The 17,040-nt window shown below is 37.3% G+C and overlaps 2 protein-coding genes across 3 annotated transcripts; one reads left to right on the forward strand and one right to left on the reverse strand.

Moving 5' to 3' along the window:
* Nucleotides 1-1,601: 1,601 nt before the first annotated feature.
* On the reverse strand, nt 1,602-3,347 carry LOC128527630 (ATP-sensitive inward rectifier potassium channel 1-like). Of its 2 annotated transcripts, XM_053500093.1 has the most exons (3): nt 3,218-3,347; nt 2,192-2,944; nt 1,602-2,059 (listed from the first exon to the last, which is right to left on the reverse strand). In XM_053500093.1, the coding sequence occupies exons 2-3, from the start codon at nt 2,847-2,849 to the stop codon at nt 1,797-1,799; spliced, it is 921 nt and encodes a 306-aa protein (XP_053356068.1). In that variant the 5' UTR covers nt 2,850-2,944; nt 3,218-3,347; the 3' UTR covers nt 1,602-1,796. The 2 variants fall into 2 exon arrangements, with proteins under 2 accessions (XP_053356068.1, XP_053356067.1); XM_053500092.1 differs by having other exon boundaries at nt 1,602-2,944.
* Nucleotides 3,348-4,940: 1,593 nt separating this feature from the next.
* LOC128527990 (ATP-sensitive inward rectifier potassium channel 1-like) lies at nt 4,941-6,493 on the forward strand. Its single transcript, XM_053500692.1, has 2 exons — nt 4,941-5,026; nt 5,327-6,493. The coding sequence occupies exon 2, from the start codon at nt 5,346-5,348 to the stop codon at nt 6,423-6,425; it is 1,080 nt and encodes a 359-aa protein (XP_053356667.1). The 5' UTR covers nt 4,941-5,026; nt 5,327-5,345; the 3' UTR covers nt 6,426-6,493.
* Nucleotides 6,494-17,040: the final 10,547 nt, after the last annotated feature.

The raw sequence follows: 17,040 nt of genomic DNA on the forward strand, positions 1-17,040 counted from the left end.
AATGTTTGTAGTGGATTGGTTCAGGAATATAAGCTAAATTTCTACATCCTATAAATGCAAATGAGGAATGAGGAAACAGTCTGTATTTTTTTTTAATTACCTATTATTTTATTTTCGAAAGCAGAATGAGGATCATTTATTTAGTGAAAATAACCGAAAATACAAATTTGTCATATTTCCTGTTGTAAGTTATCAGACAATAACACAATTACAAGTTATTGTCTGTTAATTTACAACAGGAACTATGGAATTGGATTTTTTTCTTTTACAAACTTTTACTTACTATTTTATTACTTTTTAATACATAAAATTATGAAAAAATCCTTTGTATGTATGTGATTTGTTATTACATACAAATTTCTTTTGTATGTACTGTAGTTAAGCCATGTATACATGTATACATGTAAGTGTGTACGTGACCATGTGTATGTGTATGTGTCTGTGTGTGTTTACTTGTGCCATGAACACATTTTCCTGTTTACTGGAAAGCCTCTGCGTCACTCTGAGTGTCATGATGTGAGTCAGAGAACAGCACTTTTAAACAAGAGCATTCCACGGTGCACCACCCAACCTCCCATTTATAGACACCTTACAGAACATCATCACTTTGCAGGATTTTCCACCTCACTTTTGCAGTCATGTTATTTATATCCATTTTCCAAAATTATTTTGTAAGATTACGTTCTACATTTCTAACGTACTGTATATAGCACACATATACAATATACGTAAAGTATATTACATTTAAAGAGTTTTTAGTGCTTCACAGTAAGACAACCAACATTCAACTACAGTCAATAAACAGGTCATGCATTTAATCCTTATACATAGATTTCAGTTTGTACAATGTGTGTGGATGCAATGAGACACAAAGTCTACCAGGTTTCCATTGCTTAGCCTTTTACGCCCTCTTCTGGCTACACAGACTAAAACCTATAAACAGGATCACAAATAAATTACAAACTGTGTGTAAAACTAGTCTGTGATACATTTTTTATTACAGATAGTTTTTTCTATATACATATTAGATCTATATAGAGTAATGCACATAAATTCAGCTAGTAACACATTTTTTTTAAACAATTACTCATGGTTAAACATTAAACAAACAATATGATAGTTTGTAAAAGCAAGTATTATTGCAAGTATTATTGAATCTATTGAATAAAGATTTATATTTTAAAGCTTTACACTTTACAATATGAATATCCTTAACATTAAAGCAATCACCCCATATGTGCTGGTCGAATTATGTCCCATTCTACATTTAGTCTAATCTTCTCTGAAGGCTTTCCACTATACATTCTGGATTGTTAGTGTACACCTGGTGTTCCAGTTCATCCCAAAGGGGATGAGTACATAGGGTTCAGATCATAGCTCTGTGCAGGACACTGGAGTTCTTCACGGAGGTCACTTTGTACTTTGTCATAAAAATTATAATACACTACTAGTATGTTTAATTATCAATATCACAATATGTCTTGATGACTAATAATATGCCAGATACAATACAGTGATAAAAAAGTACCCTGCATGTGTAAGATGGTGAAGGTACCTGCTGCACTGAAAACACCATTATTAATTATAAAGGTAACTAAAATTGGTATGTTGAAGCTACATCTCTGACTAACAAGGTGATAAAGCATAATTACTTAATATTTCTGTAATAGGCATAAGAAGGAAGTATCCCTATAATAAGGGTAAATCTATACTTAAAAACGTGCATACATTACACATAGGTAGCACTGAACTGTTTTTTTAACTTTTGTCTTCTCATACCTGTCTCCATGAGAGGATTATAAGCCATGGAAGCCATTTGAGGACTCTGCAAAGTGACTGGCATAATGTACTGTTTCTACAGGAGCCACTTTGGCAAAGTTGGAGAAATCTACATGATACTTTCCCTCTTTGCTGCGTGAGATGATAGGGAGGAACTGATAGCCCCACAAGATCTCCTTAGGAAGATAAGACGTTCTGACCTGGCAGGAAGAGCTGGTGGACTCTGCAGTGCCGTCGAGAAACACCACTAACTCAAACTCCTGCTGCTGAATGGTTTGTGCTGTCATATGAAAAAATGGACTTGATTCATCAATGATGTGGTACAGAGTCAACGGACAGACAAAGAAGAGGTTGTCCTTTCCAGCATCTACAAAGAAATCTATCTTGATCTGGTCCATTATGATGGTCTCACCTTCAGGTGTGATAGTTGTTTGAAGAAGTTTTCCATAGATCTGACTCCCGACCATTAGAGATTTGCGAATGTTTGCAACTCGTATCTGCAAGCAGAGTTTGTCTTTATGAGAGGAAATAACCGCAATCTTGCTAAAATTGATGGTTTTGCCTCTTTTTTTTCCCCGGGCAACTTTAGTCATAATTACCCCACACCAAAAGCAGATCATCACCGTCCCAAAGACAACCTGAAATGTTAATATAGTGATGGTACTTGGACAATATGTAGTGATCATTCGATAACCAAAACCAATGGACATCTGACTTTCTATAGACTGAAGGAAGGCACCAGTCAAATCAAAAACATTAATTACACAAGGGTTATGGTCAGGTGGTGGGTTTTGCCAGTATAGGTCACCATTAGCAAAAGCAGCCCAGTACCAGAGTAGTCCAAAGATGAACCAGCCAAGAACATAGGCGGCTGCAAAGAGAAAGAGGACGTAACGCCAGCGCATTTCCATTAAAGTAGTCCAGAAGTCTAAAAAGTAAATGAAAAATTGGCTGTGTGTCACACTGCCATATGCGATGTTGCAGTGACCATCCTTTGTGACCAACCGGTTTCTGTGGATCCGGCGCTTAGTCAGGTAGTCTAGGAGCAACTGTGGCAAAGAGCGTGCCATTTTCAGTGCAGCCTGAATTAAAAGCTTAGGACGCGGAACATAAATTCAAATCGAAGGTCTTCTTTTGCAATTTTCCCAGCTGTGCACCCCTTGATCTAAAAAACATGTTAATAATAAATTTCAAAAACTTTATTTTATAAGCACACAGTCAAACTATTTTAATATTAGTTTCATATTATAAATATGTTAAAGAAAATGTTTACAATAAATATATAAGAAGTATAGTAACTTTGATGGTAAAATGGTAGTTTGTGATTTCCATCAGGATAGCAACAAAATTGCAGTCCTCCTGACTATATTTCAAGAACCACACTTTACGATCAGTGTGTTCTTTTTACGCTAAAGTAATAAAGTATAAAAATACTTACCTAAAGTTTCAATTCACAAGCCTCAAATATTTGTCCTATTTGTTTATATATTTCCTATATCTTTGATTTTTTTTCATAAGTCCTTATCTCTTTTCCCTTGCTTATCTTCTTTTCAAAATATCCTAGCTCTTGTCTGACACTTTTTCACTAGTAAGCCTGACTTTGGTGTGTAATGTTTACCTGTATACAACTGTCAGTTGATTCTTAGAGAGAGGATGTCCAGAGGATGTCTCACTGTTGTGATACAGTTCAAAGGGTTTGCATTTTATTGGGTTGGGTTCTTGCAGACTGTACTGTTTTCACAACACCATCCAACAAATTAAAAATTTCTAAGAATTTGCACAAACCATTCTGCCTGAAAAGTATCATCACAATTCTTAGTATATCACAGGATATTATGTAAGTTAGGTGACAGGACAGTGTCTTAATCTGTTATGGAATATTACCAAATACAAGTATTAATATATTGTATCTATTCATATTTATTTGATTACATCAAAAGGTGCTGAAATTTATAAACTAATATGATATTCACTAAACCAAAGTGTTGAATCCTTAGCTGAGCTGGGGCTTGGGATTAGAGGAAAAAAACTATTTCTTTATTGATAATGTAACTAGCCACCATAATATTGGAATATATTCTTAAGAAACATTCTGAAAATGTAAACACAAGTGCATCCAAGATAGTTAGAAAGAAATTTATCATGCAGCAAGACAATGACCCGAGGTAAATGCCAACACAGCAAAGGAACAACAAGCAGAGGGTTTCAGAATACCGCAGTCAATCAACAGATCTTCACTCAACTGACACTGAAAGGAGATGCCCTAAACCCTTTCAGGAAAAAATATATAATAATAATAATAATAATAATAATAGTATTAATAGTATTAATAATAGTATTAATAATAATAACAACAACAATAATAATAATAATAATAATAATAATAATAATAATAATAATAGTATTAAGAATAAGAATAAGAATAAGAATAATTTAAAAAATACATCATAAAGTATTAAGTTTGGTAATCTTGGTCATCATGTAGATTCAGTTATTGTAAACAAGGGACATACATACAGATGTTAATGTAAATGAATTTTATTTAATTTAACTTAATTCAATTTAATTTAATATTACTTCAGCTCATTAAAAAACTGTGTTGTCAGACATATTGTAAGGGCTTTCCCACATCTAAATGTAGGTAAATAATTGATTGGAAACTAATACAGTTTCACATCCTGTGCTTAACTGTAAATGATGATTATATACTGTACACCTATATCTATGTCAGACAGACAGACAGACAGACAGACAGATAGATAGATAGACAGACAGATAGACAGACAGATAGATAGATAGATAGATAGATAGATAGATAGATAGATAGATAGATAGATAGATAGATAGATAGATAGATAGATAGATAGATGTCCGCTTGTCTATCCGTCTGGAGAGATACACAAGGACATCATTTTATACAAAGAGGTTTGTTAATTAAATAATAGCATGTAAGAGGTCAGGCTAAGGCCATACAACAGACAAATGTCCATTTGCATCAGTGTGTGGTGTACATTTATGTTGAACATTTAGTGGAAAACAACTGAACCTGGTTACGGGTAAACATGTGGCCAAACAGGATGCTAAGCCCTGCCTACATACTGTACACTGCAAAAATGCAGAGTTGATAAAAGGTTTCAGAGAAAGTGAGAGACCGAGAGAGTGGGAGTGAGAGTTTAATGCAGTATACATATACAGCTACCTGCAGTTTGAAACTCTGATTGGATATCCAGAGAAATTTATTTAGCAGGTAGGTTCCATACGGTACACTTGTTTCAGCTGTAAACTTTTTCTAGACTTTTTTTGTCAACTCCGTAAGTTCTTTATAATATATTATAATAATAATATATTCAGTTTCCTAACCCATGTACTGTTGTGTTAATTGTAAGATAATGCATATCAGCATAATTGTTTGGTTATCTAATTTAAAAGATGATGTTTAATCAAGAACTTCACTGTGAACATAATAACAATTTTAGTTTAAAATGAACAAATATTTCTGAACCTGCACCTTTTCCAAGTTATCGTATTTTTTTTCTTTTATGTACAGAGTGCTCTTGGTCTTCCAAATGGCACAGGCACTCATAGACTTTCTGACTGAGTGGCAGATTCGCCGAAACCGCCTGGTGACCAAAGAAGGCCATTGCAACATTGAGTTTTCCAATGTAAGATACCAAAACTGGATCAGTTACATGGTAGATATTTGGACGACTTTAGTGGAGATCCGCTGGACATTTCTTATGTTCTTTTTTTCAGCTTCATTCCTTTTTACCTGGTTTATATATTCACTTTTGTGGTACTGGGTCGGTCGTACAAATGGTGACTTGTGGTGGCAGTACCCACCAGCCAACCACAGTTTTTGTGTGACTAACCTCTATGACCTTACCACTGCCTTTCTGTTCTCACTAGAGACACAGACATTTATTGCTTACGGCTACCGAGCCCTTACCACAAACTGCCAAGGTGCCGTTGCTGTGTATGTTTTCCAAGTTATTCTAGGTGCTATTATTCCCTGCTTTTGGGGTGGGGTAGTAATGGCCAAAATTGCGTTGCCCAAGAGACGAGCTAAAGGAATCATTTTCAGTAAGATGGCTGTCATCTGCCCTAGACAAGATACTCTGTGTCTACAGATACGAGTGGCTAATCTGCGCAAATCATTGATGATTGAAACCCAAGTATATGGCAAGCTTATTAAGACAACAACCACCCCTGAAGGAGAAACCATCATCATGGATCAGGTCAGTGTTGAATTCTGTGTAGAAACTGGGAAAGAAAACCTCTTCTTCATCTCTCCATTGAACCTCTACCATGTGATAGACAAAAACAGTCCATTCTATGATATGGCAGTGGACACGCTTCAGAACCAAGACTTTGAGCTTGTGGTCTTTATGGACAGTGTTGCTGAATATACCAGCTTCTCTTGCCAAGTAAGGACTTCCTACATCCCTAAGGAAATCATGTGGGGCCACCAATTTCTCCCCATCATCTCCCGCAGCAAAGCAGGAAAATATCGAGTGGACTTCTCCAACTTCGCTAAAGTAATGCCTGTGAACACACCACACTGTGCTCACTGCTTCCACAATGAGAAAGTGCATGAACACCCCTCCAGGCATGGCAGTGACAATGAGGGCTTCAACTTTGATTTGTAAAAGAAGAAAACACAAACACCTATGAACTTTGACATATTTAATAAAACTTTTAAATTGTAACAAAATCTAGAGAAAGAGGGGGTAGTACACACAAATTATATGTATATATGTTTATTTTTACATTAAATGTTTATATAATGAATAATAAAGTGTTTTAGACAGTAGTTGCACAACACAAATTTTATAGCGAAAGTAAATAAAACATGACCATTCAGTAAACTTTTTTTATGTAACAAATAAATAAATGAATAAATAAATACAAGTTTGGGCTGATGGTGTGGGGAATGCTACTGTACATTACAATTTTATGATATCATGCTTGTTTTTTGTACAATCTATAAAAAAAAAACTTGCTGTCACTTAAAAACCAAGACAAGTCAAATAAAAATGTAAACAATGGCACTTCCTAATAAAATCAATGTTTTGCACTCATGCTGTCATCTGGTTCTTTAAAAATTTGCCCTGCTTTGTCACCTTATTACTGTAAGCTTATGTGCTTTCAACAATTATAAATAAAAAAAGAAGATAATAATAGCTGGATACATTAACTAACCTTTTTTCCAGTTAATTCTTCTCACAAAAGGCTTCGGGTCTTGTAATTAAATTACAAACACTCTGAATAACATGAAATTTGGCAATTTAACACAGTAAGAAACTGTCCCAAAATCATTCCCACAATTTACTATATACTATATTATATTTTGCCTATAAAGATCAATTAATGAGCTTATGTGGTCTTAGATGTTAGCAAGTTTGTTAAAATAAATTTCCCCCCAATAAAGTAATAATAATAATAATAATAATAATAATAATAATAATAATAATAATAATAATTATTATTATTATTATTATTATTATTATTTAATTAGCTGGTTACCATTATCAGCTGAGATCATAAGTAGCTAACAGTTTATCTGGAAATATTTCTGTGTCCTATTGATAATTATGACTTGACTGAAGATGCAGTTCATTTAGATGATATAAAATATCCTGACCAAGAAAAAAAAAGTGTTGAACAGAGAAAGACTTTAACATGCAGTTACACCAACAGTTGCCAAAAGCATGGACAAGATAGAATTCTATGATCAGTGCGGTGCACTGACCGTTCCATAGTAATTTGGCATGTTCAGTTTCATGCTGTGTAAGCCAGGCTATGGGTTTTAACTATTCTAGATACATTTACTTATTTATGTCAAATCAGTTTTTTATTTAAGTTCATATGTACATCTGCTTATCTGAAAATTTATGACCAATATTGTTTTTTACCATTATTATTATCGCTCTGTAAATCCTACCGCTTCTTCTTCTTCTTTTTTTGCTAGTGGCGAAAAAATGATAGTGTGTACAGTGCAAATAGTTTATATAAACATCCTGGCTGTTATCTGGGATCTTTGAATAGTATTCTAAGAAAGCCACCCACATTTACTCTATTGCACAAATAACAAACTGTGTTTACATAGAAACATTATACACATTGAATCCATCCTCTTCTTGGGGTGCCGGGTTTTTTCTCTGGCACACCCGTGACCAGTTTGTATTTGAGTAACATCATTCTCTTCTGGAGCCGTATGAGGGCCAATCTTTTTATTTTATTTATTTATTTTTTTTTAACCAATGCCATTTATAGTTCATATACTGAATGTAAAACCCTAAAAAAGATACAAAGATAATAAATATATTTAAGTTTTTATGTCCTATTTATATCACAAAGAAATGAGCAGGGGGGCAAATGCTGTGTGCTCTGTAAAAGATAAATCAACAAACAAATTAACACAGAGCTTGTGTTTACTATAGCGTTTCAATGCTAGAATCCCTCTGCAGGTTTGACCATTTTCAGGACTGAACTAGTCAGTCTCAGTGCAAAATTTTTTTGTGCATCTTAATCTCAATTACTTCAAAAGTTTTTTTTTTTAAGTAATCTATGTCATTTCCAAATAGGTAAATTAAACATGTTAATTTTGTTATTTTCTTTATGCATATGGGCGTCTTACACATAGGCAAGTGATGGTTCAAACCGTTAAGATGCTGGGTTATTGATTGGAAGATCAGAGGTTCAAACCTCTGTTACTGTTGGTCCCTGCTTTTAGACCATAGCTTCCTTATGGAATATGAGGGGGAAAATATGGCTTCACTGTGCTGTAATCCAAAAGTTTAGGATCACTTGCAGCTTTCTTTCTTTTTGTTTAGTGACTTATTTTCTACATTCTACAACAATACTCGGGATTTTAAAACTTAAATTAAACATATTTAAATTATACATATTAAATTAGGTAACTATGTAACAACAACAACAACAACAACAACAACAACAACAGTCAGTTGCTATTTTAAGACACGAAGGTCAGCCTTTCTGGAATAGTTCTTGCAAGAACAGTATTGTGTCATTTGTAAAACCCATCAAGCACAATATTAAAACTGGCCTTCCCAGGAAAACAAGACCAAAACTGTCCTCTGCTGCAGAAGAGAAGTTCATTTAGAGTCACCAGCCTCAGAAATCACCAATTAACAAACAGCAACTCAGATTAGAGCCGTTATGAAGGCTTTATAGAGCATGAGTAGCAGATACATCTCAAAATTAGAGAGTTAGAGAAATAAAATGAATGGAAAGTCTGCTCCATAATTCACCACAGACAGTATGTGTTTGCATATGTGAAAATAGGGCTGATTAAAATTGCTTTTTAAATGTAACTATATTTGATAGTCAAAAAATTTTGACTTTTATGTTGTTTTTTTAAAACAGTGTTAGAAACTGTGTTAGAGAGGAAAATTTTAACAAAGTACAGAAACTTTAATGGCGATGTATGTGTGTGGAGATGGGCCCCTGCAGGTAAAAAGCCCATTGCAGTCGTCTACCCAGTCTTCAAACTACCTAGATCCCAATTTGATCAAGCATCCATTGGATGTGCTATACAAAGAAGTCTGATACACGAAGACCCAACGACCCACAGCCTCCTACGGATCAGGGTGTATATCATATCTAAAGTGTACCAGGAAAGTGACCACCTGAACAATGTAGACTGACTAAGAAAGCAGTACATGCTTTTAATTTACCTGTCAGAACATATCAGTGGAAAATCCTGCTGCAAAATTATAAAGTGATTCTGTTTCATTCAAATATTATTTACAGCTTGATAAGCTTTTGGGTTTGGGGTATTTAGGTTGTTTAAATGCAAATAAAAATATGTGTACATAGGAAACTGATGATTTATATCATACTTGCTTGACTTAGCGTGAATAAAAGATGTTTCTGTTTCTGAGAGATTTCTGAGAATTAGTTGGCGTGTCTTGGTCAGTAAACCACAGCAACGTGTTGCTTATTGTGTAATAAACTATGTCCTATAACATGTTGTGTAAATCCACCCTAACCCTTTCTTATTGTAAACAATAAACAAAGTAATATTGTGTATAGATAAATAGTATACAAACCACATCAAAGGAGGGGGCAACCGGAAACCCGAGAGCTGAGAAATTCAAAAATTCAAATTTTATTTGTCACATACAGTCATACACAGTACGATATACAGTGAAATGCTTAGACAACTGCCTGTGACCCTAAAATAAAAGACTATGAATAAGAAATAAATATAAAAAATAAAATAAAAGGTAAATTGAACTAGGAAAGAATAAAATATAAAATTAAAATTAAAATAAAATACCTGTACAACAAAAATACACAATATAGAAAATATATGAAGAAATATAGAACAAAAGAAACAGCTGTACAAAGTAGGTATAGATTTATGTCATTTTTGTGTGGATGAAGTTAGATAAAATGGTTTAAAGAAAATGTCCAGTATTGTGCAATCCACATATTCAAAGTGTCTTGTGCAGCGCAACTATGCTTAAAAGTGATTTATTTAAAGTGGCTTGTGATGGAGTGATAGAGTTATGAAGTCAAAGATTGTTTAATTGTTCAGTGATTATAATGTTCTGGTCATTATAATTTCTATTTAAAACAACAAAACACTTCACAGTAGATCTTTTGCCACATTCCTGGGCTGTTTAAAGAGAGAAGGCAACTCAATATCTACAACAGATAAGTTCAACACCCTATTACACAGTGCTGTGAAAAAATATTCGCCCTCCTTCCTCCCACCTATGTGGCTTATTTTTTTCCATATTTGTCACACGTAAAAGATCATTTTAAAAAAATATATTACAAAAGATGACCCAAAAACTGTTTTTAAATGTGGATAAAGAAAGATATCTAAACCTACTTGTCTAATTTAAAATTGAGTCACAGTAGAAGTCCGGACCTGAATTAAGCAACATCAAAACCTTTTTTTTTTTTTTTTTTTAGCCATTTAGAGGTGGACTTACTGGTGTGTTTTATATTATTGCATAGCAAATAACCCAAATGCGCTTGAGGTCACAGATTACTTTTTCACATAGGATCAAGGAGGTTTTAAATAAACTTTTTACCTTAATAAATAAAACTATCATTTTTTTTTTTTTTTTTTAGTTTCTGGCTATCTTTGTGTAATATTAAAATTTATTTGATTTCAATCATGCAAGTATATTTGTTACTTACAGCTATGTACGTACACTAAAAAATATCAGAAGACAAGACATGTTGGCGCCGATGCAAGTGGCAGCCTATTCAGTAGCAGTTTTTCCATTCTAGTCTAGAATTCCCTTTTGGATTAATAAAGTATCTATGTACTGTATCCATCTATCTATCCATCTATCCATCCATCCATCCATCTATCTATCCATCTATCTATCCATCTATCCATCTATCTATGCCAATGGTCCCACTTCATCATTCACACAAGGCTGCAATGAATAATGGCATTTGGGAATCCATCTGTTTCTCTTACTGATGGTTAATTCCAAGCTGATTTTAGGTAAAACCTATTTCGCTGCCTAAGGTTATTTGACCCAAATTTGTGAACCAGGTGAAATATTCCACAAATGAAGTTATGGTATTTGTAGAAGCACCCTGCTTGTGTTTATTATGGACCGCATGGCAGAATTCAATCTATATTGATATTTATTTAATTAATTGTATTAGTGCAAGGTACAGGTGCTCTTATATCTAAGCAAACAATATGACAGATGTTGTCACCCACAGGTTGGGTTCTTAGCCCTTATGTTCTCAGCCCCTACGATATATGAGGATTGTTTCTTCATCATCAAGGGCAGTACTGTATAACAGAAAGATGGTGCATGGTTCTATGAACAAGGGATAACCAGATAAATGTTTGTTGACAGTCTGAAATTCCCTCAGCCGGTGAGTAAGTTCCAGGAATGGAAGTGATATAACATAAAATCATTTTTAGTAAACACAATATTATGTCACTGTGACTGGCAGCTACCCTTGCTGTCGGAAGTTTGCATAGATTCATCATAAAAATTAATATCAAAGCAATACCCTGCTTTCATTAGTTAATCTTAAATTATCTTTGTCTGATAATTTTACTTTTCTACGTTTCTCTTCACCCCTTTTTACTCTAATATCAACTGCCTTCAGAAATCACCTCAGTAGTTAAGTCCACTTGTGTAATTTAATCTCAGTTTAAATAACACTATTCTGTAAAACCCTCAGAGGTTTGTTTAATAACATTAGTGCACCATGATGTCCAAGGAACACAGGTCAGGACAGGTAAGGGATAAAGTTGAGAAAAAGTTTAAAGCAGGATTATGTTATAAAATCAGTAAGCTAAAAAAAGTATAATATATTGTATAATATATATAGTAAGCTATAAAATTATTTAAGAAACTATGAACAGCTCATGGAGCACTTTTTAATCTATCATTCAAGAATGAAACGAGTATGACACAACTGCAAACCTAACAAGACATAGCCGTCTTGCCAGCCAAGAGGCCCATGGTAACTCTGGAGGAGCTGCAGAGATCCGCAGCTCAGGTGGGACAAACTGAGCTGTTAAATTGTCAACCAGGACAATTGTTAGATGGCCTTTATGAAAGTGTGGCAAGAAGAAAGCCATTGTTGAAAGAAAGTCATAAAAAGTCCCATGTGCATTTTGTTACAAGCCATATAAAAAAATGTTTTGGTCAGATAAGACCAAAATTTAACTTTTCAGCCTAAATGCAAAATGCTATTTGTGGTAGAAAACAAACACAAACATTCTGATGGCAGCATCATGTTGTTGGGTGCTTTTTTTTTCAAAAGAAACAGGGAAGCTGGTCAGAGTTAATTGGAAGATGGATGGAGCCATATATAGGGCAATCACAAAAGAAAACCTGGTAGAGTATGCAAAAGACTTGAGACTGGGCCAGAAGTTTACCCTGCAACAGGACAACCCTAGAACATAGTGGTTGGTTTAGATCAAAGCATATTTATGTGTTAGAATGGCTCAGTCAAAGTCCAACTTAAGATATCTTTATCAAGACTGTTGCTATTCACAAATGCTCTGCATCCAATCTGACTGAGCTTGAGCTATATTGCATAAAAGAATTGGCAAAAAATTAAATCTCAAATTCAAATTTTATTTGTCACATACACAGTCATACACAGTATGCAGTGAAATGCTTACACGACTGCCAGTGACCTTAAAAGTGAAAGCTTATTTATAAGAAATAAATATGAATAAAAAAGAAATACAATAGAAAAAAAAATCTCTAGACATGTAGCTGGTAGGAACATACCCTGAAAGACTTAGCTATAATAAGCTATAATAGCAGCTAACAGAGGTTCTACAATGTATTGACTTAGGGGGTCTGGATACAAACATGAACCAACTAAAATAAACCATTTTTTTTCCACTTCACCATTATGTGCAAAAGGTCTATCACATAAAATTCCAATAAAATACATTTATGTTTGTGGTTGTAAGTGACAAAATATGGAAAATTTAAATGGGTATGAACACTTTTGCAAGACACTGTATGTTTGGAGACAGAAAGTTTTGGCATCCTGTTACGGGGGAGCTAAAAAGGGAGTGAACCCATAGCAGACAAACTGTGATGTTCAGACCTTGTTAAAAAAAACACAGGGGTCTATTCAAATTCAAATTTTATTTGTCACATACACAAACATACACGAAATATATCCAGTACGAAATATAGTGAAATGCATTATACGGCTGCCATTGACCCTAGAAGAGAATTAAAGTTTACAAATAAGAAATAAATATGAATAAAAGAAATACGATAGAAATTAAATAAAAAAATTAAATTAAACTAGGAAAAATAGAACTAAAAATAAAAATTCAAATAGAAATGTGCTAGGAAAAAAATAGAACTAAAAATAAAAATAGAAATAGAAATATGATGTGCAAAAATAGAAATCTACTGTACAAATTGAAATATACTGTGCTGTGTGTGCAAATATGCATAGAACAAAGTGACTTTGTGCAGAGGTTATTAAAGTGTCTTTGTGCACTGGTCCAGGATGAAAACGTAAAACTGTAAAATGTAGTGTAGTTGTGAAGGTAGGTGTGCAAAGTTATTAAAGTGTCTTTGTGCAATGGTCCAGGATGTAAACGTACGACATGTAGTGTATATATGAAGGAAGGTGAGCATGTAATTGTCCATAGTGTTCATGGATGTAAGAAGATTGATGGATTTGATCAATTATGAAAAAGATGAAAAGATTGTTAGTTCTGCATAGTGGTGTGGTTGTGGTTGAGAGACCTTATCGCCTGCGGGAAGAAGCTCCTCCTCAGTCTCTCTGTGTTGGCCTTCAAGGAGCGGAATCGCTTCCCAGACCGCAACAGAGTAAACAGTCCGTTATTGGGGTGACTGAGGTCCTTCACGATCTTCCTGGCCTTGGTCAAGCACCGCTTGCTGTAGATTGAGTGCAGGTCAGGGAGCTCGATGCGGATGATGCGCTCAGCTGATCGCACCACCCTCTGTAGAGCTCGTCTGTCCTGCATGGTGCTGTTCCCGAACCAGGTCGTGATATTTCCCGTCAGGATGCTCTCTATGGTGCAGGATTAGAAATTCCTGAGCACCTTGGAGGGCAGTCTAAAGTCTCTCAAGCGTCTGAGGTGGTAGAGACGCTGCCGGGCCTTTTTTACCACGGTGTTGATGTGACAGGACCATGCCAGGTCCTGCGTGATGTGAACACCGAGGTATCTGAAGCTGTCCACTTTCTCCACTGGGCTCCTGTTGATGACGGGGGTCTGGTAGTTCCTCACCTGCTTTGTACTGAAGTCCACTATCAGCTCCTTTGTCTTACTGACGTTCAGGAGGAGATTGTTTCTCTGGCACCAGTTCTCCAGATTTCCAACCTCCTCCAGGTAGGCCGTCTCATCGTTGTTCGTGATCAGGCCCACCACAACAGTGTCGTCAGCGAACTTGATGATGGTGGTGGAGCTGGTAGTGGCCACGCAGTCGTGGGTGTACAGAGAGTACAGCAGGGGGCTCAGAACACAACCCTGGGGGGCTCCAGTGCTGAGAGTGAGGGAGGCTGAGACATGTCCGCCCATCCTTACTGCCTGTGGTCTGCCAGTTAGAAAATTGGAGATCCACTGACACATTGATGAGCTGAGTCCCAGGTGCTCCAGCTTGGTGGTAAGTGTGGAGGGAATTATGGTATTAAATGCAGAACTGTAGTCGATGAAGAGCATTTTCACATAATTCCCCCTCCGAGTGTCCAGGTGAGTGAGAGATGTATGGAGGAGATGAGAGATTGCATCGTCCGTGGAACGGTTTGTACGATAAGCGAACTGTAGTGGGTCTAGTGTGTCTGGTAGTGAAGAGATGATGAAGTCTCTGACCAGGCGTTCAAAGCACTTCATCACTACTGAAGTGAGGGCTACAGGGCGATAATCATTGAGGGAAGCAGGATGAGGTTTCTTTGGGACAGGAACAATGATGGACTCTTTGAAGCATGTGGGGATCACCGACTGAGATAAAGAGATGTTGAATATCTCAGTGAACACAGGTGCTAGCTGGTTTGCGCAGGCTCTGAGAATACGGCCTGAGATGCCGTCTGGTCCTGCTGCTTTCCTGGTGTTCACTCTCTTGAAGGCTCTCCTCACGTCATGCTCTGAGATGATGAACGCGCTTCCGGTGCTGGCAGTGACTTCCTGTCTGCAGCCGTGAGCGCCGCTAGCATTAGCATCGCTAGCGTCTTTAGCTGCAGCCTCGAAGCGAGCATAGAAAGTGATCAGCTCGTCTGCCAGAGACACGTCTGCGTTTATCATACCGGATGTTGGTGCTTTATAATCCGTTATTGTTCTTAATCCCTGCCACAGGCTCCTAGAGTCACTCTGTTGGAGTTGTGACTCTAGTTTTCTCCCGTAGCGCTGCTTCGCCTCTTTCACCGCCTTCCGGACGCTGTATGACGCAGCCTTATATGGTTCCATGTCCCCCGACGCGAGTCCCGTGTTGTAGGCAGCGGTGCGAGATTTCAGAGCGTCGCGGATGGTTTTATCCACCCACGGCTTCTGGTTGGGAAACTTTTTAATAGTCTTTTTTTCTACGGTATCGTCCGCTAGTTTCCCGATGAATCCCACAACCGCTTCCGTAAACACGCTGACGTCACCATCGGAGCTGTTTCTGAACATGTCCCAGTCTGCGTCATCGAGTGCGCCCTGTAACGCGGCCACCGATTGGTCCGTCCAGCACGCGACCTCCCTCTGAACCGGAACTTCCTGTTTCAGCCTTTGTTTGTATTTTGGCATGAGGAAGATGGCGGCGTGGTCGGATTTACCAAACGGTGGACAAGATTGTGCCTTGTAGCCGTCCTTGACCGTTGTGTAGCAGTGGTCCAGTGTCCTTTCGCCCCTGGTGGGGCAGGTGATGTGCTGATAAAAGTTCGGCGCTGCGCGTCCCGGTGTTGTGTTTGTTGCTGTGTGAGTGCCTCATGCAGCTCACATAAGGCAGTGTCCGTGTCCGCTTGTGGTGGAATATAAACGGCGCTGATTATGACCGATGTAAACTCCCGAGGAAGGTAAAAAGGACGACACATGATGGACAGTAGTTCCAGGTTTGGTGTGCAGGAGCGTGTGAGAGGAACAACGCTCGCGCTGTTGCACCAGCTGCTGTTCACCATTAAACACACGCCGCCTCCCCTTGACTTCCCCGAGTCCCGCGTCCTGTCCATGCGGTGAACCGAGAAGAACTCGGCCGGCTGGATGGCGTGGTCCGGCACCGCTGGGTTCAGCCATGTCTCAGTGAAACAGAGGAGATTGCAGTCCCGAATGTCTCTCTGGAACTTTATCCTGGCCCTGAGGTCATCGAGCTTATTTTCCAGTGACTGGACGTTGGCGAGCAGGATGCTAGGCAGAGGTGTGCGGTGTGCACGAGCTCTCAGCCTGTTCCTGACGCCGGCTCATTTCCCTCGGGGCCGCCGCTTCGCGTCGCGTCCTTTGTTGTCCCTCAGGATCTCACTCGGCCAGCTCGGATCCGGAGTTAAAAACGTCAAATTGTGAGTACATTGTATACCAATAGAAACAAGAGTGTCTCTTTTATAACTAATGTACCCCATGGTGGTAATTTTGCCGGTTTTAAAACGCTGTAAACTAACTTAAAAAACAAAAACAAAGAAAAGGTGGTCGGAGCAGTCGTGACGGCAGCCGACCTCACCGGCGCCATCTTGGATCCTTCTCCGCAAGTCGGCTTTCATCATGCGATACGAGGACTGCCGTGTTCACGGACCATGGGAGAGCGCACATCCACTGCTTGAAGCTATGAAGGCAGA

The sequence above is a fragment of the Clarias gariepinus genome, chromosome 7 (assembly GCF_024256425.1).
Source record: "Clarias gariepinus isolate MV-2021 ecotype Netherlands chromosome 7, CGAR_prim_01v2, whole genome shotgun sequence".
NCBI classification, from domain to species: Eukaryota; Metazoa; Chordata; class Actinopteri; order Siluriformes; family Clariidae; genus Clarias; species Clarias gariepinus.